General features: G+C 36.3%; 1 protein-coding gene across 1 annotated transcript in view; it reads right to left on the bottom strand.

The window, feature by feature from the left end:
* Nucleotides 1–580: 580 nt before the first annotated feature.
* The window catches only part of TSBP1 (testis expressed basic protein 1), a 41,313-nt gene continuing 14,383 nt past the window's right edge, over nucleotides 581–27,510 (bottom strand). Inside the window, exons 16-23 of the mRNA XM_058306546.1 lie at nucleotides 19,606–19,626; nucleotides 18,674–18,688; nucleotides 17,155–17,175; nucleotides 16,495–16,512; nucleotides 14,890–14,910; nucleotides 7,194–7,214; nucleotides 6,451–6,465; nucleotides 581–1,936 (exon numbers count right to left, since the gene is read on the bottom strand). Coding sequence (XP_058162529.1) covers nucleotides 876–1,936; nucleotides 6,451–6,465; nucleotides 7,194–7,214; nucleotides 14,890–14,910; nucleotides 16,495–16,512; nucleotides 17,155–17,175; nucleotides 18,674–18,688; nucleotides 19,606–19,626 — 1,193 coding nt within the window. The 3' untranslated portion in view covers nucleotides 581–875. The remainder of the gene's footprint in view (nucleotides 1,937–6,450; nucleotides 6,466–7,193; nucleotides 7,215–14,889; nucleotides 14,911–16,494; nucleotides 16,513–17,154; nucleotides 17,176–18,673; nucleotides 18,689–19,605; nucleotides 19,627–27,510) is intronic.

Raw genomic sequence — 27,510 nt, forward strand, 5'->3', positions numbered from 1 at the left:
CTCCTTCTCAAACATCCCTGAAGGCTTCAAGTGGTCTAAGGTCTAAATCCCTGATTTGTTTTCTAAAACTTCTCAGAATCTTCTTCTAACCTCTCTTTCCAAAATTGTATGCCAGAATGCCTCCCATGAGCTGCTGCTCCAGCAACATTGCCTGTGGCCCCCGAAATACGGCAGGGCAGTCTTTAACCCCTTAGCCTTTTTTCTCCTCTTTCTACTTGACTCAGCACAACAATTTCTAATTCATCTTTTGAGACACGTCATATGCCACCATCCCTTCCCATGACGCTACCCTCTTGGTCTCATCCTCAAGACACTCCTCAATGCTTATAGTAGTCTTCATCTAAATTACTTTTTTGACACTTAACATTTTACTTTTTTAAAATGCTCATGTACACATACCACATCACTATGTATGTTGTGATTACTTGGCTGCAGGGACTCTGGCTTGTATGTCCTGTGTACCCCTTAGTGCTTACCAGTGCCTTGAGCACTTCAGGCCCACGATGAGGAGTCATTGGTTGCTTGGTTGGTTAGGCTATCACAGAGATACAATATTTGTCAAAGAAATTATTCATTTCTTTAATCAAAATGTTTATTTCAGAAAGTATCCAGGCTTTCTGGACTTTTACATCATATAGGTATCAATTTATAAAACGAACCTTTGGAAACTGAGGTTTGTGGCTGAATCTAAAAACCGTAAAACTTCTGAAGAGCCGAGTTTACAGATGATAGATTGTAAGGATTCTGTTTTATAATCCATTTAGGCAATGGCTGGGGCATGATTTGTGTCTGGAGGATGGAAAACATAATGGTCAAATGTCTTATGGGCCTTCTTTTTATCCTTACTCTTCCACCTTTTTGTTTGCTTCTTCCCTTTACTTGCCTTTGCCCTTTGCTGAGGGTGCTGCGTTTTTATCCTTGGCTTCAGTTTCTTTCTTTCCTTTACCACCTTTGTCCTTTGCTTCATCATTTTTCTTGGTTTCGGCATCTTTGCCTTCCTTTCCTTTATCCATCTCAGGCACACCCTTCTTTTCTCCAGCTTCCTGTTCTTTTGGTGCTACAGTGGCAGTCTTTTTTTTCCCTTTGGCTTCTGGTCCTTTTGATGTTTCAGGGGCACTCGTTTCTTGAGCTTCTTCTCCTTTTGGTTTTCCAGCGCTCTTCTTTCCTTCGGCTTTCTCTCCTTTTGACTTTCCAGTGCTCTTCTTTCCTTCAGCTTCCTCTCCTTTTGATTTTCCAGTGTCACTCTTCTTTTGGGGGGCTTCATCTTCTTTCGGCACTCCAGTTTCACTTATCTCTTCCTGTTCTTTCGGCATTCCAGTTTCACTCTTCCTCTTTTGGGCTTCCTGATCTTTAGGCGTTACAGTTTCACTCTTCTTTTTTCGGGCTCCCTGTTCTTTTGGCATGCCGGTTTCACTCATGTCTTTTGTGGCTTCCTGTTCTTTCGGCATTCTGGCTTCACTCTTCTTTTTTGGGGCTTTCTGTTCTTTTGGCATTTGGGTTTCACTCATCTCTTTTCGGGCTTCCTGTTCTTTTGGCATTCCAGTTTCACTCTTCTTTTTTGGGGCTTTCTGTCCTATTGGCATTCCAGTGTCACTCTCTTTTCCTTGGGCTTCCTGTCCTATCAGTATTTCAGTGTCACTCTCCTGAACTTGGGCTTCCTGTCCTTTTGGCATTCTGACATCACTCTCTTTTATTTTAATCCCCTTTCCTATCTTGCCTCTCCCCATCTCAAAGCCTTCTGTTTTACTTTTTGACACTCTTTGAGGTTTTGGCCTCCAGGAGTCATCAGAATCTATAAATATGTTCTCCTTCTCTAGTGTTCCCTTCCTTTCTTCTTGGCTACTCTGAGTTCCTGTAGTGCCTCCACTTTTTAGCCTCTGGGCTTTAGAATCTGATATGTTTGCAAGGTCTCCATCCATGTAACCTGGAAATATAACTGAGCACACAACAAAAGTGCATGATTCAGATATCAAATATTTTCTCTGTATTCGTATTTCCCCCCCCGATAACTGGTTTCTGTTTCTTTTGTCTTAAAACTGACAAACTGGAGATAACTTGATATTTTCCTGAAAATATAAAATGGTGGAACTCTACACATAAAATTATGTAAATATTGATAAAATTCCAGACTTTTAAATAACTTGGGAAATTAGTGAGTGCAAAGATAAAATGTACTAAATAAACTGGCATTTGTGACTTATGCTAATTAATAGTGATTAGTGGCTGAAGGAGGATATATTCTGAAAGGACATAGACTTTATTTTTAGAAAAAATTGTGGAAAGAAGCAATACTTGTTTCTTAAAATAGAAAAAGGAAACTAAAAATATGTTTTCCAAATTGAATAAAAGCGTATCTCATTATTCAAAAATATTAACAGTACTAGCTGATACTTATTGAGTGCTTACCATATACTTGGCACTTACTATTCTAAGCACTCTACATGTATTAATTTATTTAATCCTTACAACAACCAAGCAGGGTAGGTACTATTATTATCCCCATTTTACAGATGAAGAAACTGAGGCACAGAGAGCTTAAATGAATGTGTATAAAGTCATGCAACTAGTAAGTGGTAGAGCTGGAATTCTAGTAGTCAGATTCTTGAATTCAGCTTTAAACATCATCCTAGGCTGCTTCTTGCAGTAGCTACTAACATTGCAAAAATTTCAGTTTCCTTTTATCATGTATAGTTAGATCAGCTCTGATTCGTCTCAATTTCCATGTGATCTAATAAACTTGAATAGTTAGCTTCTGGTATGATTTTTTAGTAATTTAGTTCCCTGAATTTAGTAAAAAAAAAAAAATTCCAAGTACCTAGGAGAATTGTATGGGATCTCACTGCGCAGCAGCGGCATGCCTTGCTTTGAGAAAATCTAATATTTAATGCAGTAGAAAGAATAGTGAATTTGAAAGCTGAATCAGAATATGTGGGTTTAGTATCACTGCTAGCTGGATTTATTTGGGTAAATCAGTTAATTCCCAAAGACCTACTCTCCTCATATTTAGTCTTTTCCATCCACTTTGTAGAGTTATTGATGAATACTAGTAAAATGTTTAAGTAGTATGGCTTTGGGAGATTAACTGGTTCAAATTCTGGTTCCACACCAGGCTTGCTGGGTGACCTTGGGCAAACTTCACTCTCTCATCTGTAAAATGAGGGCAATAATAGTAGATACCTCACAGAGGTGTTGTGAGGATTAAATGCTATTATCTAAGTAAAGCACTCAGCATAGTGCATAGTAAGTAGTCAATAAATATTAGCTATTACTACTATCAAATGAGATAGTGCAGGCAAAAACTCTCTCTGATCTATCAAGACAAGGCATACTTAGTTCCCAGCAAATAATTTAAAGGAGTGATTAATCTTATTATAGGAATACTTCTTGCTTTAAAATTAATATTGGAAGTTTTTTTTTTTAACATAGAAAGTTTTCTGGTGCAATTGGTTTAATATTTGAAAAATTGACGTACACAATTTCAGAATTCTATCAGTTGTAAAAAGTGAGGTACACTTGTATTTGGAATGAAGGTAATTGTAGTTCAGTGTTTTCTGGTGTTTCCTCTTTGGTATTTTAAGCTTCTGACATCAAAATAAAAATAACCTTAGGAACCTTGCAGTAATGCTTTCTGAACTCTTGTGTATTTTTCCCCAGTGTTTTTCATTAAGATATGGATACTGATATTTTATTCTAGAAAAATTGATTTCCAATTTTCTAGTGAAAATTGGTAGTAATATATCCAAAGTGTTGCTGTATTAAGAAAGACAGCCCAGAATATTTTTATTTCTGTCAGTGTACCAATGGACATTGTTTTGTTTAGTTTGGGGGAGTGCTTATAATGTAGAGAAAAGCATTTTTTTTCATTGAGGCTTCTAACCTTAAGAATTCTATGGAATGTACTCCTTAAGCTGAGTTTTCTTAATATATTAATGCTTTTAGTTTTACCATCTCTTGGGGTTAATCTGTTTCATGTTTCTACTATGTAAAAATATTGTATGGCCCTTCCTTTCTTCATTTCCCTTCCTTTTTTTTTTTAACCTAAATTTACCTTCTAAATTGTATAGAACTTGAATATTCTAAAATTTAACTAAATAGTCAGTGTTTACAATACCTATGCCTTTCCTAATTTTATAGAATTTTAAAGATTTTTATTCTTTTTCCCCCACAATGAAAAATACTAACTTTTAGTCACTTCTAATAGTATCTTCATACCCTCTATTGTTTTAAAATCTTTTCCATAACTTTTTTATTTTCAATTTAATTAACAGAAATTAGACTTATTAATTTTCCCCCCAGCAACATAGCTATTACATAAAATGAGGTTCATTTTTATTTCAACTTTCCATTTCAGAAGTAAACCACAAATCATGATTCTACTAAACTCTAGATTCCTCTCTCCTTTCTCCTCCCAGATTTCAAGATAATGCTTAAATCTTTTCTTTCCCTTCGATTTAATAATCTGCTATAATTGATTACAATGTAAATCTTCATAATATAAAGATTTGTAAGCTCTGGCAAAAGTCAATTTTTTTCAGGCAGTAGCCCATAAAATAAGTTCTAGTACATTCAAAAGATTTAACCAAGACTTTGGGGTTCATTATAATATGCTGAGATTGCTTAAGAAATAATGATTTAAATTTTTCAATTGGATGAATTTTTGTTATAGCTGAAAGATATGAAATACTTATCACTTTAATAATTCTAATTTTATGATATTTAAAATAATGTAGAAAGAAGACCATGGGTTTCAATAGGAAATGAATCTTATCAGGTTCTTTATGCAGTGGCTGGCAAGGATAGTACAATTAGATCTATCCTTATCTCAGAGATGTAACACTGTAGTTCTCAGGACATCAATTAATATTTTTAGAGATCATATATAATTATGAGTTGAATGTGTAGGTAAGCAATAGAAGACTTAACTTGAGAGGATGATTGTGCTTAATGACCTGATCTACCTTAGATCTCTCTTTGACCATTGAATTAAATCTTAACTTCCTGTTTCTAAAAATATCAACTCCGAAAAATGTGTTTGAAAAATTATGTCAATAAGAATATACCTTTTACAAGAAAAAAATTTCAAAGATGTAACTGATTTTTTTTCTGGCAACTTTAAAAAATGCATCCATTAAGAGCTAATTCACTCTCAAGAAGGGACTCGGTCTGTACCCCCTTCTCAGAGAGAGCGCTTTCTTTTAGCAAGGGGCCCCTGTTCCCTTCCGTACGAGGCGAGGACAGCTGCAGGATGCAGCGCAGTCTGAGTTCTTCCCTGGCCTCTAGACACAAAGTGACTGTGCTGAATGCATACTGTTTTTTGTAATATTAAAAGAAAATAATTGTCCCTTTCAACTTCACCCTCACTCTCTACCCAAAACCCACCCTTTCCCTACAGTTAATTGGGAAAGAAGACTAGGGCTTAAACATGATTAAATAAAAAGACATATTCTATGTTTATCAGTGTTTGGAATGTTCGAGATGTGAAATGCCTTACTATATTTAAGTTTTACTTGCTTCTTACGATGATGTATTTACAGAGTTTTAAAAAATTATTATTCTGTTTTGTTTTGTATGATTTCTTTGAGGAGCTGAACACAGATAATCCTGGTATAGAGAATTCTGAATTTAGAAAATAGTTCAATTAAAAGTCAGATGTCAATTGAAACAGGAATCCTATTTTTTGTAAGCATTCTTTTGCATACATTTAATTATCCAGCTTCCCTAGCAGACGTATGTTTGTATTTATAAACATTGATTTAAGAAAAAGTTTCATAACTATTCATAAAAACGGCATGTATGGGTTAGTATAGGAGGCATCATTTTGGTGAGGAAATAGTACATACTTCAGAGACAGGAAGTCCGGGGTATAATTCCCAGCACTGCTGTTCACCATTTTTTTTTAAACCTTGAACAAATGTCTGAGCCAGTTTCCTGATCTGTAAAGTGGGGGATAATAATAGCTACCAGGGAGGGTTATAGTAAGAAGAGATGTTTTTGGAAGTGCTCACATAGTACACAGTATATAATAAGTGCTCAGTATCAACTGTCACTAAAACAAACTTATTTAGAAGGCAACAAAAAATAAATAATGAGATTTTGTTCTTAACTAGTTTTTTCCCATTAATTTTATAACTAAAAAAAAAAAAAGGCTTCTATATTCCCAGCAAAGAACTAATAGAATATAGACACTGGTCTTTCTTTCATAATACTTTGCTGGGTGTTAGTGAGGAGCTTCCTTTTTGGAGCCTAGAAGACGGCCAGAGATAAGGGCACACTTTCATATGAACTTCATCTCCTTTACAGCAATCTTTCAAAAAACAGATTTTTATAATCTTGGAAGAGACCGGTGACCTCAGAAGCACAAGCCTCTATTTTAGGAGGAGAAACCGCCAGACCAGAAAATAACTATAAACGATGTGAAATATCAAAGTTGAAAATAGATAAGGAACTTACCTATAGGGGTTAGTGCTAAAAATAAAACACAAAAAGAAAGATTAGTGGTGATTTTCTAACTCAGGGAAAACCCAACTTCCAATGATACCGCTTCTAGTAAATGCAGAAACAGGACCCTCAAGGGAGAAGAAAACGGTTTCATCCTCAGTGAAATACTGCAGAAGAAGTGCTGCCAGTTGAAGCTTCCCATCCCACTCCACACAGGTGTTTATCTTTAGGATGCCATTTATGGACTTGGATCCTTGGGCAGGTAGTATCTATTCTACTGTAAGTCATTATTGCATTTCCCATCTTGTTTGTTCTTCTCAAATCTGATTTTTGACCCACTCTTCCGATCAGTTTGAAAAAATGTATATTGTTGATCAGTGATCAAAATTGCCATCTTGTCCTGGCTTCTATTCTTTATGTCAATCTTAGGGGATTTTCTTTTTCATAAAATGATAGGTGGCCACATTGTAACATAGAGATGGACTCCCTTGTGATCGCCTTGCTGGGAATATATGCTACCAGTAATTTTTGGTAGTAGTTAACCAGAATTAATGAAGACTGTTGTATTTTGTTCCAAAAGAAAAAGAGATAAGAGGGAATCAAAATTGAAATATGAGACAATCACTAATTTAACTAACAAGGGCTATTCTAAGATAGAAGACTACAGAATACAAGAAAATTTGGGATTAAGAACTCAGAGGTCCTAGACACAGAGAAAGGTAGAACAAGGATATAACCCCCAAACCCAGACTTACTAATTGGTCTGGAACTGTCCACTGAAAGAGATAAAGACAACCACATCAGTAGGTATTATGAGGCTCCCCCTTCTTCCCCAATCTCCGAACCTCTATCTTGGATGGAATCTGTTTTGTGAATTAAGTTCCATTTATTTAAATGTAGGGACCTCCATTTCCATTCCCCCTTTTCTTGGCTTATTGTAGTTCAAAAGACTTGTGATAAACTACGTTAAATGTTACTGAAACTAATCACCTTTATTTTTCACTAATCATTAGTGATTTTGCTAGAGGCACACGACTGCAATTTAGAAAATCTGGTGTGTATCGTGGTCTAGCTTTAGAAAACGTGTACTAACGCTGCTCACCGACATTGCTTGATATGGAATCCTTAAGTTACATTTGTGACCAGGTTTTGAAATGGAGTGTACCTCTTGTGTTTATGTTACTTGACATATCTAATATAAAAACACAGAATAATAAGAATGAAATTGTGAGAAACATGATACTCAGGTTTGTTACCAGGGATGAAAATGGGGAGTAGGGTATTTAATCTCTAAAGCAGGGGTTGGCAAAGTATAGCCCCTGGAGCACGTCCAGCCTGCCGCCTATTTTTGTCTATCCTCTGGGCTAAAGAAGGATTTTACATTTTTAATTTTATATTAACTGGTTAGAAAGAAAGAACAATACTATTTCATGATACCTGAAAATTATATGAAATTCAAATGTCAATGTCCTTCAAGTTTTATTGGGACAGACCCCATGTATTTGTTTATGTGTCGTCTGTGGCGGCTTTGGGGCTTCAGCGCTAGGTTGAGTGGTGGTGACATAGACTGTATGGCCTGCAAAGCTTAAAATGACCTTTTCTGGATCTTTACAGAAAAAGGTTGCCCACCCGTAGTTTAGACTGAACTAAAGAACGATTGAGTTTAGAAAGAGATTAGGAATTCACTAGTGGGTACTTGAGGTATTCCTAAAGATCAGAGCAAGAAGATAGGTTAATGGTAACATTTTTGGATCAGAAATACAGATCTCTCCAACTCCCTCCACCTCGTCCTACTATTTCTTCTAGGGTACCGTCGAGACCTCCAGCAGGATGTAAGGAAATATGAGAGAGCAGATTCCTTATTGTATTGTAAGAACCTGATCCTTTTCACCACCATTATACCTCTCCCCATGGTCCAAGTTACGGTTACTGTCATTTCTTTAATTGCTCTCTCTGCGTCCATCCAGGCAGGTCAGTTTCCAATACAGTAGCCAGAGAGGATTCTTTTCAAGTGTCAGTCAGATCAGGCCACGCCTCTGCTCAAGGCTCCCCATCTGATGCAGAGTCAAAGCCATTACTTGACTTGAAAGGAAGGCCCTGGCTGGTCTGTCCCCCGGAGCTCTGTGATAGCTCCTCTTCCCCTCACTTCTCATTCTGCTCCAGCCATGTTTGCTTTCCTCCTTTTCCCCAAGTAGTCTGGAAATTCTCCTACCCCAGTTGGATCATTTGCTGTACCCTGTGCCTGAAATATTCTCCTTTCAGAACCACATAGCTAATTCTCTCACTTCTTTCATGTTTTTTTTCTCAGATTTCATCTTCTCAGTGAGGCCTTCCCTTATAACAATTTTTAAAATTGCAAATCCTCCCCACTCCCACACTCTCTATTTCCCTGTTCTTTTCTGTAATGCTTAACAACTTCTAATAAACCTTGCATTTTATTTATTTCCCCTGAATTAATGTCTATCTTTTCTTCCTGTTATCCCACCCACCCCTAATTCTATGATGGCAGAGATTTTTTTTTTAAAGATTTATTTTTATTTTATTTTCTCTTCCTTCCCCCGCCTTGTATGCTCTGTGTCCATTCACTGTGTGTTCTTCTGTGTCGCTTGCATTGTCAGGCGGCTCTGGGAAACGGAGTCTCTTTCTGTTGGGTCACCTTGTTGCGTCAGCTCTGTGTGTGCGGCACCACTTCTGGGCAGGTTGCGCTTTTTCACGAAGAGCGGCTCTCCTTGCGGGACGCATTCCTTGCACGTGGGGCACCGCTACGTGGGGGCGCCCCTGCATGGCAGGGCACTCCTTGTGTGTGGCAGCACCGCGCATGGGCCAGCTCCACACGGGTCAGGGGCCCTGACCCTGGACCCTCCATATGGTAGGTGGACGCTTTCTCAGGTGAGCCACGCCCAGTTCCCAAGATTTTTTTTTTTCCAGTTTCTTTTCACTGTTACATTCCCAGGGCTTAGAATAGTCCCTGGCTATAGGTCAAATTCAATAAATATTTGTTGAATGAATAGCCTAATCCTATAGCTTCAATGTTATCACTATTTCCCTGACTCACTCCTCTTTTTCTGTACTTTACTGTCTCCCATTTTTCTATTCCTATCTCTTTCTTTGTTCCATTATCCTCTTCTCCCCTGAAGACAGTAAGGAAAACTGAAAAGACCCCTACGGGTCCTGCAGTTCCTTTCTTCAAAACTCTATTTTGAAATAATTGTAGACTCAGGAAATTCCAAAAAGAGCTTCCCCAATGATGACATTTTATATATCTGTAGCACAGAATCAAATCCAGCAAATTGACAGTATATTTAAAGTATACCGATAACTAAACAATAGATTTCATTCAGTTTCCACCATTTTAAAAACTGTGTTCATTGTGTGTACTCATTGTGTGCATAGCTCCATGCAGTTTTATCCTATGTATAAATTTGTGTAGCCACCAACACAAGATACAGAACTGTTCCATTACCACAAAAAAACTCCTTCATGCTGCCTCTGTATTAGGACCCGCCCCATGCCCTGCCTCAATTCTTCCCAGCTTCCTGGCAACCATTAATCTGTTCTCCATTTTATAGTGTGTCCATTTCAAGAATTTTATATAAAAGGAATCATACAGTATGTAACAATTTGAGATTGGCTTTTTTCACTAAGCACAAAGTCCTTGAGACCCATCCTAGTTGTTGCCATATTAAGAGTTCACTCCTTTTTACTGCTGAGTAGTATTTCATTGTATGCATGTATACCAGACTTTGCTCAACAGTTCACCCATTAAGGATATTTGGGTTTCCAGTATTTTGCTATTATGACTAAAGCGATTGTGTACAAATTTTATGAGAATATAAGTTTTAATTTCTCTTGGATGAATGCCCAATAGTGTGATGATTGGGTCATATGGTAAGGGCATGTTTAGTGTTGTAAGAAATTGTCAAACTACTTTCCAGAGTGCCTGTACCACTTTAAACATTCCCATCAGCAATGTGTAAGATCCAATTTCTCTCATCCTTCCTCACCACCATTTGGTATTTTTCACTATTTTTACTTAACTGTTCTGATAGGCATGTAGTGATATCTCATTGTTTTAATTGCTCACTGGCTAATTATGTTGAAAAGTTTTCTTGTGCTTATTTGCTATTATATCTCTTCTTGGGTGAAATATCTTTCATATAATTTGCTCATTTTCTAATTAAATTAGTGTTTTATTACTGAGTTTTTAAACTTAGAGATACCTTTGAATTTTGAGTGTTCTTTATATATTCTAGATATGAGACCTTTTGTGTTGGATATGCTTGCAGATATTTTATCCCATTCTGTAGCATGTCTTTTCATACTCTTAGCAGAGTCTTTGCAAATGAATAGTTTTTAATTTAAATGAAGTCTAATTTATGAATTATTTTCCTTTTATGAGTTATATTCTTGGTGTCATATCTAAGAACTCTTTGCCTAGCCTTAGGTACCAAAAATTTGTTCCTATTTTCTCCCAAAAGTTTTCTGGTTTTATGTTTTGCATTTAAATCCATAACCTACTTTGAATTAATTTTTGTATGGTATGAGCTTAGATTGAGATTGAGCTTTTTTTCCTTTTTTTTTTTTTTGCCTGTGGATATCAATTGTTTTGATACCATGTATTGAGGGTTATCCATCCTCTGTTGAATTGCTTTTGCTCTTTTGTAAAAAAAAAAAAAAAAAAAGAAAAAAAATCAATTCAGTGTTGTATTAGTCAGCCAAAGACGTGCTGATGCAAAGTAACAGAAATCTGCTTTTATAAGGGTATTTATTTGGGGCAGAAGCTTACATTTCAAGGCCCTAAGAGTCCAACTTAAGGCACCATAAGAGGTACTTTCTCACCCAAGTCACTGGCCACTGAAGCAAGATAGCAGGTGACATCTGCAAGGGTTCAGCCTTTCTTCTTCCTCGTAAGGCTCCATGGGCCCAGCTTCTTCTGAGCTCAGCTGTGGGCTAGCAGAAGGCTTGCCTCTTAGAGTTCCTCAGTTGCTCTGTTCTTTTCAGCTGCAAACTATGAGGTCATCTCTCTTCCTGGGGCCTCTGCTGAGTCTATGGAGCTGTCTCTCTTCCTCTATGTTCTTCTCTCTGTATCTACTTCTCTGTGTTCCTTGATTGTCCATTTATATGGCCCACCAAGGGGGCAGGTACTTAACTCTGAGTTGTCCTAATGACATGGTTGAATCAAAGCCCTAATTTTGATTTAATGAACTAAACATAAAGCCTTTGAATTTAAGCCAATCAAGGAGTATCATGCCCAGAGGAACAGACCAGATTACAAACATAATCAATATCTCTTTTTGGAATTAAATAATATCAGTCTGTTACAGGTGTATTTGTATTGGTCTATTTCCAGATTCTCTATTCTGTTCCATTTATCTGTGTTTCTATTCCTTAGCTAATACCACATTGTCTTAGTTACTATAGCTATATGGAGTAAGTTTAATATCAAGTAGAATGATCCCTCTTTTTATTCTTTTTCAAAATTGTTTTAGCTATCCTAGTTCCTTTGCCTTTTATTATAAATTTTAGAATAAGCTCTTCTATACAAAAAATTTGCTAGAATTTTGATAGGAATTGCATTAAGTCTATAGATCAATTAGGGGGAAATTACATCTTTACTATTTGAGTCTTCTAGTTCAGGCACACCATATGTTTCTCCAAGTAATTTTCAGCATAAAGACCCTGTACAATAATTTTGTCAGATTTGTACCTAGGCATTTCATTTTTTATGGAGCAAATATAATCGGTATTGTGTTCTAAATTTTGCTTTCCCTAAGTGTGTTGTTAGTAAATAGGAATACAATGGATTTTTGTGTGTTAATCTGCAACCTACCTGAATTTAATTAGCTCTGCAAGCTTTTTTGTGGATTCCTTGGGATTTTCTGCATAGGCAATTGTCATCTACAAATAGAGACACTTTTATTTCTTCCTTTCCACTATATATGCTTTTTATTTCCTTTTCTTATTTTATTGTGCTGGCTAGGACTTCTAGTACTGTTTTCAGTAAGAGTGATGCAAGTGGCAGTGGACTTGGCCCAGTGGTTAGGGCATCCGTCTACCACACAGGAGGTCCACGGTTCAAACCCTGGGCCTCCTTGACCGGTGTGGAGCTGGCCCATGCGCAGTCCTGATGCGGCAAGGAGTGCCCTGCCGCGCAGGGGTGTCCCCCGTGAAGGGGAGCCCCACGCGCAAGGAGTGCACCCCGTAAGGAGAGCCGCCCAGCACGAAAGAAAGAGCAGCCTGACTGGGAATGGTGCTGCGGAGAGGTGATGCAGCAAGACGACACAACAAAAAGAAACACAGATTCCCATGCCGCTGACAACAACAGAAGTGAACAAAGAAGACGCAGCAAATAGAAAGAGAGAACAGACAACTGGGGTGGGGGGAGAAGGGGAGAGAAATAAATAAATCAATAAATCTTAAAAAAAAAAAGTGATGCAAGTGAACATCACTTTGTTTCAGATCTTAAAGGGAAAGCACTCAATTTTTCACCATTATGTATGATGTTGGATGCTTTCTACTAGGTTGAGGAATTTCTTCTCTTTCCCAATTTACTAAGAGATTTTTTAATCATAAATTAGTATTTAATTTTGTCCAGTACTTTATTCTACATCAATTTATATGGTCATGTGATTTTTCTTCTCCAGACTGTTTATATGGTAGGTTATAATGATTGATTTTTAAATATTGAACCAGCCTTGTTCATATTAATAGTATGTATTTTTATTATTTTAATGGCTGCAAGATCTATAGTGTATTCCCTGTTTCATTCTTGATTTGGTAATTCTTCCTCTTTTGTCAGTCATTACAGGTTTATCAAATTTACTGAACTTTTCAAAGAACCAGCTTTTTGTTATTTGTTTTCAATTTTATTGAATTCTGCTCTTATTTTTATTATTTCCTTTATTATGTTTGCTTAGGATTTATTTTTCTCTTTTTCTAGGTTCTTTCTTAAGGTAGGACCTTAAATCATTGATTTGAGACTTTTACTGTTTCTAATGTAGGTATCTAAGGCTCTACATTTCTCTCATCATTGCTTTAGCTAGACCCACAGATACTTATAATTTCATATTCTTCTACTTAAAAGTACTTTCAAAATTTCCTCGGAGATTCCTATTTCACCTATGAATTATTTAGACATGTGTTGTTAATTTTTCAGGGTTTGGAGATTTTCCTGTTGTCTAGTCATTGATTTCTAGTTTGATTCCATCATAGTCAGAACACATAATCTGAATGATTTCACCTCTTTTAAATTTGTTGACATTTGTTTTATGACTCAGGATATGGTGTATATTGATATATTCCATGAATGTTTGAGAAGAATGTGTTATTCTGCTGGTGTTGGGTTGATGTTTCTAAAATGTCAATTAGATTGTGTTGGTTATTTTGTTGTTCAGTTGTTGTATATATTCTTGCTGACTTTCCAGCTAGTACTTCTCTCAATTGCTGAGAATGGGGTTTTGAATGTAATTGTGAATTTTTCTATTTCTTTTTTCAGTATTTTGAAGCTTTGTTTTTCAGTGCATACACATTTAGAACTTTTATGACTCTATGGGGTATTGATTCTTTTATCATTAGGTAATACCCCTCTTGGGCCTTGGAAATTTTCTTTGCTTTGAAGTCTACTTTATCTGACATTAATATAGCTACTTCTACTTAAGAAAAAACTGCTTGCACAGTACATTTCTTTCCATCCTTTTACTTGCAATCTATATTGTTAAATTTGATGTGTTTCTTGTCAGCATAGAGTTGGGTTTATGGTATTTTTATCTACTCTGCTGATATGTTTTTTAATTGATATATTTACCAATTAAATATATAGCTCCTTTTGAAAATGAAACACAAATTAGTGTAGTTTGCCTGAGTATTATGAAAAAGAATTCCTAATTTAAGTCTCCCAAGGAGGGGAATTCAGAAAAGGCTTTCAAAGTACTGCTCTTAACCCTTCTTCTCTGTAGTAATAGTAGTCCAAATTTAGTTATGACAACTTTAGGAAGAAGAGGATGACAATCAGCCTTTCTCTATCATAGTGTGTTCATTGTTTACACTTTACCATCTATCCTTTCTTATACTTCACTTCTTACATTTTATTTTTTTTGTTTTGGAATTTTGTTTTCTGGCCCTATAGCTTCATATAGAAATATATGCTTTGTAATATGTTGTTTTCATGGTCTGTCCTCACATATTTTTCCAGCATTATTTCTCTTTGGTTTCCTTCTGTAACTGATTTCTAGCCAGATGAAAAACTACTTTTCTTTTTCTTTGCCATGTGTTTTCCTGTCACAGTGGGCCTTTGATTTACCAAAAAATTATTTGTAACTTAAAGAAATGCTAGGTGTGGAAGAGCTGGAAAACAACCTGAACTTCTGGATTCACAGTGGTCAAATGTTAAAAGTGTCGGTGAAAAGAAAGGAATCCAAACACTGTAAACTAAGAAAGAGAATAAGAACTTACCAGCTGTTGCTGGAGCGATTGCTAAAAAAGAAAATAAAATGAATTAGTTTTTATTTTAATCACAAACTCAGTACCCACTGACAACCCACTTGGAGCACCAGAAAGTGGACTTAAATCTTCAAGTATATGCTGTTAAACAAGCAGGTGACCAACTTAGTTTCTCCTTTCATCTTTTTAGTGTTTCAACTTTCTTCCATTCAAAACCCTACCATGCTGGCCTCCACTGTATTTCTTTTTGCAGTACAGAAAAGCTTATTTGTAATTACCCAAAATTTAAACTTTCATCACATAGTCTTTCTATGTTTTTACTTTCTGATAATCTCTGGTGATTTTAATGGGAACTTTTGAATTCTAAAGCTGGCTTGGGAAATAGCATGTATTAGGAGGAACCTTCCAGAGACTGCACTAAAGAACAACAAGATTAAGAAAAAGAAAAGGAATTTATCTGTGAGGCTTATATCCTTTGCTAAAATATCAACACAACTAATGTGATTTGCTTGGGACATGGAAACAAACATCACTGGTACATCTCATGGGGGTGTAAAGAGGGCAGGGCATGGGCCAATCATAGAGATAATAAGAAATCCCATGAGCTTCAATTTCCTCATCCTCTCCTATAGTCTAAATCTTTTATGGTGGATCTCTTTAGGGTAGGCAAAATGGAATTGAGTTTAGGCCCTCTTACTTTTCTGTTTTATGAGATATTAAAACTCTTCAAGAGCTAATAATGTTTATTTTCATTTAGTTCTGTTCCTTTTATTTTTCCTCCTAATTCTCTAAACTGCTCTCCTTGTGTCTAGTCTACATCACTTTGTTTATTACTCCCTTCCTTATTCCAAAATATCTGAGCTGCGGTGTTTATTACTTTAGTAATCTTGCTCTATTTTTTATGGCAAGTCTTCCTATTTATCCTTTGAATCAATAGAATTTTCACTTAAAATCAATAATTTTAGAAAATACAGAAAAATCTGAAAGCAAGGGAGAGGAAGAAATATGCTCTTTAGATTTTGCATGAACAGAAGTGAATTCAATCAGAGATGGATCCAAAGCCTGTGGACGGTCAAAGGACACATATAGTAAGTGTTTTACCTGGGATTTGAACCTGCGCCTGCCTGATTCCTTTCTTAACCATCACACTATACTACCTTTGCACCTTTTTACCAGTTAACATGGAAGTGGTTTTATTCCATATTTAGAATTATCTCTTAAGGTATGTCTTTCGAAATCAAGTCATGAGTCATAGAATACTAATTTTAATGTGTCTCGCAACATGCTGCAAATTTGCTTTCTAAAAGGGGTTCTATTAATTTACAGTGGGACTGACGATGTATGAATACATATTTTACCAAAGCATTTCCAGTATAGCTTTTTTATATTTAGTTATTTTTATTAGGTGACAAATTGTACCTCAGAGTCTTAATTTTCTATCCTTCATTCTTTTGCCAATCAGTGGACATATTATAGTTCCTAAATTTACCAGTAACTTGAGGGGGATACTAGATAATGGGGAGACAGAGGGCATTGGGAAATGTGAATGCAAAATCCTTTGCTTCAGGGAAAACTTTCTCAAGGCCACTGAAATTAAGAAATAGATGAATAACTTACCAACAGGTATTGGAGCAACTGGTGGAACAACATGAAACAAACATGCATTAGCAGAGTTTTGGATGAAGAACATAATTTCCTTCCTTGCTCTTTTTTCAAGGGGTTAACAAAGGGATCTTTGGAAGGCACCAGCCCTCCCCATAAGACAGCCACAACAGAACAAGGGGGATTATCATCTTTTTTGTGGTAAAAGGATAGTCCTAGTTTGGTGAAACAGGTAGAAAGGCAGATGGGGCTAGCATTTTATGCTTAGGCCATTCTTTTTCTTTCTCATCCAGTATGGAGGGTTTAAATTCTACACAGAACTTTGAAACGATTACAAATTCTCTTCCTTCTCCCCACATCTTAGCCTCCCTCACCACCCCTACCTTGTTTTTCTTCTAGTTCTCCTTATTATCCCCCACTTGTTATATCCTACCCTATATAACTTTTTTGAAATTTTCCTTAGAAAGCAGAATGTTTCTTCTACACCTAAGTCTCTTAGCCAAATGTTTATTCTTTCCATCAAGTAACTAATAAGCCAACAGTTTGCTGAGTAAGAGAGATAGGAGATATTTATACATAGAAACATGAAATGGAGTTGGTCGGATTAGGAAATATTTTCTCCACATTTTGAGCTCCCAGTTTATACCAGAGTTATGGAAAGAAAAAGGAACTTACTGATAGGTACTGCAACTTGTTCTAAAATCCAAGCACAAATAATCAGTATGGTTGCCAGTGATAACAGAATTGGTATGGATAATAGAATTCTTTCTGACACCACTTCCAGACAGGAATTTTTGGAATGAAAAGGAAGCAAGTCCCAAACCACCAGTATGAACTACTTTAGTCTCTTTTCCAGTAATACTGTCATTTTGAAAGGGTGGGAAAGAGGTAAAGTTATTTTCCTTTTACCAATCAATTTCTCTAGGAAATCGAAGTACTAAAGAGGTGGAAAAGCCTCATTTCCTTTAAATTTTGTTTCCATTTTCATTCCACTTCCTTCTTTCATTGCTTGCTCTTTCATTCAGTTTCCCCCAATTTTCTCTGTCATTTCCACTTGATTTCATTGAAAATGTATTCTTTTTGTTGACAGATCAGTATAGTCATTCCTAAGAGATTTTCATCCCACTCTTCATTTTTTTTTATCAGTTTCATTTTTCAGATATTATTCAGTAGTCCAAGAGGGAAGAAATTGGCCAATGTGTATGTATTGCCTGTCTCCCTCCTCAGGCAATAATGTATTCTCTGGTATATCCTTACCATGTGACGTTTTAAGTATATAAAGTTTATTTTTTTAAGCAAGACACGTTTCACTAGGAAAAAAACTATCATGTTTAATTTTTTTTGCATTAATCATTGTAGCCTATGCTTTGTATACCATCATATTCTACCAGGATTCTGGTAATGGGGAGAGGGTGTGAGAAATATAAATGTCAATATTTTCCTTGAAATGGAAATATCCAGGTTTAGGAAAAGGCCCACAATGAGTGTATACCAGAAACACTAAACTAAAAGGGAATTTCTTAGTCAAAATAGTAGGTGTCATTGCAGTGGGTATGCAACACAGATTTCAGTTATACTCTTCTATGAATGAAGACAGAAATAGACCCCTAAGTATCACTAAAGCTTATTTTTCAGATGTAAGAATTATATTTTTAGGAGCAGTGGGAGAAATGGACTATCTTTTGTTCTGCTTCTTCTCAGTCTCTCTGGATTTGAAACATGCCAGGAATGTTTAAGTTGATATATAAACTCTTGGACAGTAGCACCTTTTTTCTGTCTTGTCCCCTGCTGTATATTCCCAGTGCCTGGCACATGGTAGATCCTCAATAACTATTTTTTGATTAAGTAAGACCTTAATTAATTTAACCTTGACATTCTATTTTTTCTCATCTCCTACTTTTTTCCTTTCCTAGCAAAATTATTTATAAACTCTAATAATAAAAATAATAAAAGCTAACATGTACCAAAAAAATGCTCAAAGGTATTCTTTCTAAATCCTAAATCACCTTTAGTCAGCTCATTATTTGCCTTGCCGTCTGTGGGTTTCTTACTTTCTAAAATATTCATAGGTAACTTTACAGGAAGCTGTTCAGTACAGAAGCAAAAGAAACTTGAATGTCAATGTCTCACATGGTCAGAAAAGGCTACAGTCAGTACAGGGAACTAATCCCAGAATTTATGAATGAAAACTTACTTGGCTCTGCTTTCCCTGTGAAAAAGAAATCAAATAAATAAATCAATTAGAGTTCTCTTGGATGAAGAACAGTTATTTCTCAAACTCTTTCTGCAGGGAGTATCAGAAATAGAACTTGGAGCAACCACCAAATCCTCTATTTAGAATCAATCAAATGTAATGGGAGAATAAATAACCTCAGATTATTTGACTCAGGTCCCTCTTAACTTGGGTGCTTTTTGCAAAAGAATGGATGAGAGGAGTCATTTTAGGGGGCTATTTCCTCCTCCCAATTTCTCTCTGCTAATTCAAAGTTTTGAAAACCCTTGACTGTTAAGATTTTTATATCATTTTACTGCCTTATTATTATCCCACTGTTTCCCATCACTTCTTTGGAATGATTGTGTTGATTCACCATGATCATTATTATGAGATTTATTTGCCAAGTTCTATTCTTTATGTTAATTTTAGGACTAGGTGGTCATATTTCTCATTGCTTGACTTTAGAGTCAGGTAGATAGATGTAGGAATCTCAGCCTCTGGTGCTTACAATTGTGGGATCATGGGCAAATTAGTCTCACAATTTCCTTTTCTGTAAAATGAGAATAACAGTATTTATATGATATAATATATATGAATCTGTAAATCCCTGCTACAGTGTCTGCCACATTGTAAATGCTTTGATAAATATTAGATATTATTTATTGCCATAGCATTAAGTACCAGTCAGTTTCAATTGTAGCCTCCAAATGCACATTAATAGTTGAAAATGGAGCAAGCTATTAGAAATAGGAATAGGGAAACTGGAAGCTAGAAGGTGAGGAAGGTGGAAAAATTCAGAAATAGAAATCTTAAGTCTTGGTACATGCACATTAAAAGTCACAGCACCCAGAAAGGCCTCTAGCACCCTAAGATACCAATAACGATAGAAGCGAGAAAAACATGGGACTTACTCTTAGATGGCCCAGGTGCTGCTTTAGTGAAAAAAAAAAAAGACAAACAAATTAGTCTGGTTGTCTAACGCAACAGAAACACCTTTTTTCACTGGTGTTATTTCCAAGATGAGCTTCACACACAGAAAGGTAGTGAAATGAAGGGGACGGAAGCAGGGAGCTCTTTGCTCGGGAATGCTACGGAAGGAACAGGACTTGGCCAGTGTGGAGCTCTCCCTTTTCCTCCCCATCTCGGCCTCTGCTTTAAATCAGGAAATGGGTCACATCCCAACCTGTTCTAAACAGAGCTATTTTCTTGGCCTCCTTTGTCATTTTTCTCTCCCATCTTCCCGTTTGCATTCTTGATCTCCGCAATCCTCCCCACTGCTCCTCACTTCATTTGCCCAGATTCCAAGTTTTTTCTCTGATAGCAAGCACTAGGATCTCTTCCTTAAGAGACGTCTCTGCCAGAGAAGGCACTTAATAAATGTTTGCTGCATCAATGAAGAAATCCTCTCACTGTGGCCAACACCAGGGTATGGCTCCTTTTCTTCCGTTTTCCCCACACTCCATGAGTCAAGGCGATTTTCTGTCTTAACAAGTGGAACAGGTATCATGGCCTAGGAAAGCAGGCAGTGATCCCTATGCAGATGTGGGAGGGGGAACAAAAGGTTTGCTGAGGGTGGCCCGACCATACAGTGTTTTGTGCCTGAGTCCTGGCAGATTTTTAGCTGTAATATTTTGAAAAGTTGATAAACCTAGGAGTAATCATTTCAAAATTTGAAGGAGTGTTCTATCTAACAAGAGATAGAATATTAAATATTATTTTGACCTCACATAATCTAGATTAAGACCCAACTTCATTCAGATAGGCCACACTTAAACTAAAAATATCTTCAAGAGGTCCTATTTGCAAATGGGCTTACACTCAGAAGGATATGGGTTAAGACTAAGAACATGTCTAAACTGGGGTACGTGATTCAGTCTAGCAGAGGCTGAATCTTTTGCAGTGAACAGGCCGGAGATCCACAGGCCAAACTTATCATGGTGATGTGCTGCATTAGGCCATCACAGGCTGTCTTCTCTGCTTTCTTTTTGAGATATTTTTAAAAATACTTAAAGAATTAAATCTCAGCCGTCAATAATCACACTACCTAGAATGTAACATTTGTCATATTTGCTTCCAATTTTTCTTAAGAAAGAAAATATTACAGAGATCACGAAAGTCCCTTTGAATCACCAATCCCAGGTTTATTCCCTTCCCTCTGCTTTCCAGAGGCAACCACTGTTATAAGCTTGACAGGTGTCCAATCATTTATAAAAGTACTTTTATACATGTGCGGATCCTTAAGCAATATTGCAGTTTAAAGTTTTCTTTGCTTTAACTTGCATATTTATTTATTTATTTTAAAGATTTATTTATTTTTATTTAATTCCCTCCCCCCCCCACCCACCCCCCACCCCGTTTCCGTTGTCTGTTCTCTGGGTCTATTTGCTGCGTCTTGTTTCTTTGTCCGCTTCTGTTGTCGTCAGCAGCACGGGAAGTGCGGGCGGCACCATTCCTGGGCAGGCTGCACTTTCTTTCGCGCTGGGTGGCTCTCCTTACCGGGCGCACTCCTTGCGCGTGGGGCTCCCCTACGTGAGGGACACCCCTGCGTGGCGGCACTCCTTGCGTGCATCAGCACTGTGCATGGGCCAGCTCCACACGGGTCAGGGAGGCCTGGGTTTTGAACCACGGACCTCCCATGTGGTAGACGGACGCCCTAACCACTGGGCCAAGTCTGTTTCCCCATATTACATTTTTTGATATTGTTTTGTACCTGAAAATTTAATGTATGGTTTATTTCACTCAACCCTATGGTTTGAGGTCTTGATTCCACACACCCAAACACATATAGTTGATTTCTTTCAAGCTGCTGTATAGTATTCTATTGTATGATTATACTTTATATTAAATTATGCTTCATTTTTTATTATTAAAAATAATGCCACAACAAACCTCCTTGTACGTGTCTTATGTACATATGTAAGAATTTTCTCTAGGGTTAATACCCGGAAGTAGAATTCATTGGGTATGTGCATATTTAGTTTAGATATTGACAAAATGCTGTTCAGAGAACGAGAGTTGCCATTTCACCCCATGCCCCAATAAATTCTTGATCTTGTCAAGATTCAAATTTTTGCCAATATAGTTTGAAAAAAGTATTATCTCACTTTTACATTTTATTTTTTATCATAAGTGATATTTAACAACTTTTATTATTAGCTCTTCAGGTTCCCTATTTTGTGTGCTACCTATTCTTATCTTTATCTCAGTTAATTTTCACTTTTTCTTATTGTGAAATTTTATTTGTATTCTTTATTTATTTTATTTTTCTTTTTTAAGGAGGTACCAGGGATTGAACCTGGGACTTCCTACATGGGAGGCAGGTGTCCCCCATGTTTATATTCTTAATACAGATAACAGTGATAGAAACGCACATTGCAAATATTTTCTGTCTGCTGCCTGAAGATGCTTTTATTAGTTAGATGTGACCAAACTGAATGAGGGCAGGCCTTTCTCGAATATGGCTGAACTCCTAAGCAAAGGAAGTTAGACGCGAAAGTAAACACCAGATGTAGAAACCAGAGGGAGAGAGAGCGAGAGACAGAGAGAGAGACGCCATGTGACTGTGGGAGGCCATCACCAGAACACTACAGATTTTGGTGAAAGCATGACCTTTCTGACACCTTGATTTTTGACTTACAACCTCCAAAACTGTGAAGCAATAAATTCCTGTCATTTAAGTGAACCCATTCTGTGATATTTATTTGTTATAGCAACCCTGGCAAACAAAGACAATTGAGAGCCTTTTTTTCCCCTATATATTTTTTTTAAGTTGCCATGCTTGTAGGCGAGTTCAGAAGAATTGTCTTACTGCCTAAAAGAGAATAAGAATCTAAGGGGAGGAATCTATAAAATTATAGTTAGTGTGTTCATTATTCTCAGTGATGGAAAAACAGTAATTTCCCATCATAATTATGCTTTCTGTAAGGGTCACTACACATCTACACATATCAGCATTATAAAAATCAGCCCTAAAATGGTTTCTGTTAGAGAGTTGGCAATTTAGAGTAAATAGGCTTAAGGTTTTATCTATTTTGGTCACAGTGTTAAGCAGAAGTACTTGTTAGTGTACGAACAGAGAATGTCTCCCTCCCTCCCTCCCCTGCCCTCCCCTTCCCACTTTCCCTTCCCTTCCCCTCCTTCCTTTTCTTTCCTTCCCATTCATCCTTCTTCCTCCAGCTCAACTTCCTCCTACTCCCTCCCACAACGCCCCCCCGGCCCGCCCCCGTCTTTTTTGGTTTATCTTGGGAAGAAGACTTTTATGACTGTGGTATCTAATGTTAAATGCTTAGACAGACCAGCTCACAGGGCTAGGCTAAGCATGAGGTGGTTATTTTGCTTTCTCTTCTAGAGAAGTTTTATAAATGTTCTCTAACAGGAGTTAATACTTTTTTTTAGAGGTTTATTCATCAAAGATTTTTACTTTTCTTTTTTGCTTTAGTAAATGATATATATTTTTTTCGAATTATATTTTCTGAATGATTTTTGCTGGCACAAAGAATGCTATTGAGTTCTTTTTTTTAAATTTCTCTCCCCTTCCCTTTCCATGCCCCATCCCCCCCCACCCCCCACCCCCAGTTGTCTCTTCTCTGTGTCCATTTGCTGTGTGCTCTTCTGTGTCCACTTGCATTCTTGTCAGTGGCATTGGGAATCTGGGTCTCTTTTTGTTGCGTCATCGTGCTGCATCAGCTCTCCATGTGTGCGGCACCACTCCTGGGCAGGCTGTGCTTTTTATTGTGCAGGACAGCTCTTCTTGCAGGGCACACTCCTTGCGCATGGGGCTCCCCTACAAGAGGGACACCCCTGCATAGCATGGCACTCCTTGCATGCATCAGCACTACGCTTTGGCCCAACTCACCACATGGGCCAGGGGGCCCTGGGTTTGAACACTGGACCTCCTATCTGGTAGGCGGACGCTCTATCAGTTGAGCCAAATCCGCTTCCCTGCTATTGAGTTTTGCTTGCTGTTTTTATATCCAGCAACTTCACTGACCTTGTATTAATTTAACAATCTATTTATTTTTTATTTTTCTACATAGATTGCATAATCTGAAAATAATGAGAGATTTCTGCCTTCCCTTTGAAATTTTATAACTTCTTGTTTCTTTTCTTGCCTTGTCTTGTTGCATAGGCTGGTAGAAATTGATTGTAATAATCTTTTTCTTGATTGTGACTTGAATGTCATTCTAAAATTTTATTTTTAAGAAATAAGGGATAGTTTTCCTATATCAGGTTAATTGAAGGTCTCATTTATTCTTCATTTATTAAGAAAATTTTCTTTTATTTCTTGTTTGCTAAGGGTTTTTGGTCATTAATCTGAATTGAGTTTTGTAAAATAGCTTTTCTTTATCCCTGTAGATGATCACGTCAGTTTTGTTCTTTATGAATTTAGTGAATTACATTGATAGATTTTCTATTATTTCTATCATGGTCATGAAGTATTAAGAATAAATACAGTATCAGATTAGACTTGCAATATTTATTTGTATCTGTGTTTCTAAGTAAAATGTGTCAATATATTTTTTCTTATACTCTGTGTCTTCCTTTAAAATCAAGGTTACAATCATATCATAAAATGAATTGCAGTAATTTTCCTTTCTTTCTTATTCTTCGGAAGAGTTTGTATGAGATAGAATATTTTTTTCCTTGAAAATTTGGTAACCCTTGTCTATAAAATCATATCAGTCTGGGGCTTTTTTTCTGGGGATTAGGATTTTTTGACTCTTGGTTCACTTTCTTTAATAGCAATTGATGATTTGAGGTTTTATATTTCTGCTTAAGTCAGTTTTGGTAATTTATTTTAATGTCTTATTTTGTTTAGGTTTTCACATAGTGTCATATAGAATTTCAGTACAATCCCTAATGAAATGATTCTAAATTATTTTTACTTTATAATTAAGCCCCTTTTTAATTCCTACTCTTAATATTTGTGCCTTTACTTTGTTTAGTTAAAATTTTTTCAAAGTGCCAAATATTTTTTGGTCGATCATCTATACTTTAATATTTTATTTCATTAATTTCTGCCTTTCCTTTTCTACTATCTTGAGCTCAGTGTTGAGTTCTTTTGTTTTTATTAATTAATGAGTTCCATTAAAACACACCATAATCAATTTCCCTCTAAATATTTTGCAATATTTTAAACGTTTTGATATATAATGCCTTTATTCTGGTTGATTTCTACATATTTTGAAATTTCTCTCACAATTTCCTTTGTACACTTTGGATTACTTAAACATATGCATCTTAGTTTCCAAGTATATAATTCTTTTTTTGTTCTTGATATCTAATTTGATTGCCTTCTGGTCAGAAAATGTGATTTATATTATGTCAAAATTTTATTTTGGAATTAGTTGAGACTGAGTCCTAGGTGGTAGAAAATTAGTATATTTTCCTTATGTGCTTGAAAAGAATATGTAATTTTTTTTTTGGTTCTGGGAAAATCTATTAGATCAAGCTTTTAAAATTATCAGTCAAATTTTGTGTCAGTCTAGCCTTACTAAGTGTTATCTGATCTATTTTTCTGAGAAAGATATAGCAAAAAATTCCCTAATTTAATTATAAATATTGATTTTTCATGCTATTGATGGTTTTTGCTTTTTTATTTCAAAGACACTGTAAATAAGTACCTAGAGGTAATGACTTTATAGAGGATTTATTAAAAATTTCTTCTAATATGGAATATCTTTTTGTCCCTTTTATTTGTCTTTTATTCTATTTTGTCTGATATTTGCACAGTTATACCAGTTTTTTATTTGTTTTTTACCTGATTTTCCTTATTAAGGTTTTCTTTATTCTTTATTAAGGTTTTTGTTATTCTTTATTCTTTTTCCTTATAGGTTCCCTCCTTTGTTCTCTTTATTTACCATTATTTGTACTGTATGATAAATTTGTATAGCTCCACTTAGCACAGAAATAAGCCAATGGCTACTTAAATTAGCTCTTCTTCAGATCAGTCATTTTCCATTGGTTCTACATGCTGAGGAGGCTTTAGTTGAGTATTCTAAAAGGTATATGCTCCCTTTCTTTTGTCTTAATAGTTATCTTTTATTTTTCATCTACATATTAAAATGTGTATGTTTTAACCGAAAGTAGTTAATCAGTACTTCTGTCCTCCCATCAAAATATCTTCATCAATAATTTCCAGCCCTTCCTCTAAGTTATTTTTTTCTAATACTTTAGGTCTACTTGCTTTAAAACACATTTAATAAATATTCTCCCTCTTCTCCTTGCCTTCCTTCTCCTTTCCCCACCCTTTCTCTTCTTTTCTTCCTACTGTTCTGTGCAGTCAATGAATTTTAGATTTACCATCATGTTTTGTCAATTTATTTGCTCACATATGCTTCTTGCTCCTAACTCCTTTTAAAGTTTCTGTTCTTACTAAAGTATATATCTTTAATAAGTCTTTGACTAAAGACTGGTGGTTAGGAAGTTCCTGAGTTCTTAGAGATTGAAAATGACTCCATCTCATCCTCACTCTTAAATGATAATTTGACTGGTTGTACCACATGGGCTTACATTAACTTTCTTTCAATGCTAAGTGATGATGTCTCCTGTCATCTCACACATGTTATTGCTAATGAAAAGTCTAGTGTTAACATGATTAGTGTTCTTTGTGGGTGACCCCCATCTCTGGTGGGACTTATGGCTTCCTTATTTTATCCATGTTTGTCAGTTCACTACGATGAGTGTGTGTGTGTCTATTTTTTAGTTATATAAATCCAGCCCTCAGTAAACACTTTTGATATAAGGACTCATGTTTCTGTTTTATTTTGAATTATATCAACTATTATCTCTTAAAATATTAACTGGCATTTATTCTCTGAATTTTCCCTTATGGTACTCTTATTACAATTGATCATCTCATACTATCTCAACATCAGACTCTTCTCTGTCGTATTTTCTTTTCTTTTTTTTTTTTTTTTAAGATTTATTATATCTATTTCTCTCCCTTCCCTGTCTCCCCTCCCCACCATTGTCTGCTCTCTGTGTCCATTTGCTGTGTGTTCTTCTGTGTCCGCTTGTATTCTTGGTGGCACCGGGAATTGGTGTCTCTTTTTGGTTGTGTCACCTTGTTGTGTCAGCTCTCTGTGTGTGGTGCCATTCCTGGGCAGGCTGTGCTTTTCTTGTGCAGGGTGGCTCAATGCAGGGCATACTCCTTGCATGTGGGGCACCCCTACGTGGGGGACACCCCTGCGTGGCATGGCACTCCTTGCACGCAGCAGCACTGCGCATGGGCCAGCTCACCACATGGGCCAGTAGGCCCTGGCTTTGAACCCTGGACCTCTCATATGGTGGACGGTCGCTCTATCAGTTGAGCCATGTCCGCTTTCTGTCTTTTTTATTTTCAATCTCTTCTCTGTGTGCTATTCTGAGAGATTGCCTCAGTTCTATCTTCCAAATCACACTGCCATGACTAATATATTTAGTTATTATTTATACAACTGTAATTAATAATATATTAAATATTAAACTATTATGTAACTGTTATTTTGATTTCAATAAGTATACTTTTCATTTCTAATCTATCACATTGGTTCTTTTTGTATATACCTGAACTTTTTTTATATTACTTTAGACTACATATCTTCTTTTATCTTGTTAAATAATCTTTTTTTTTCCCTTTATTTTCCATGAGCAAAGCCACAACCTTTTAGAACTCCAGCCTTTGGTACCCTTTTGATGTTATTTTATTAGCTCTACTACACGTTCTATGTCCTATCAGCTGTCTTCTTACTTTCTATTTTCTCCTGAATCCTCTCCAATTAGACTCTTGTCCATTTCCCCTTCACCCTATTGAAGTTACTAATGACCTCTAATTT

This window comes from Dasypus novemcinctus, chromosome 11 (genome assembly GCF_030445035.2).
Source record: "Dasypus novemcinctus isolate mDasNov1 chromosome 11, mDasNov1.1.hap2, whole genome shotgun sequence".
Classification (NCBI taxonomy): domain Eukaryota; kingdom Metazoa; phylum Chordata; class Mammalia; order Cingulata; family Dasypodidae; genus Dasypus; species Dasypus novemcinctus.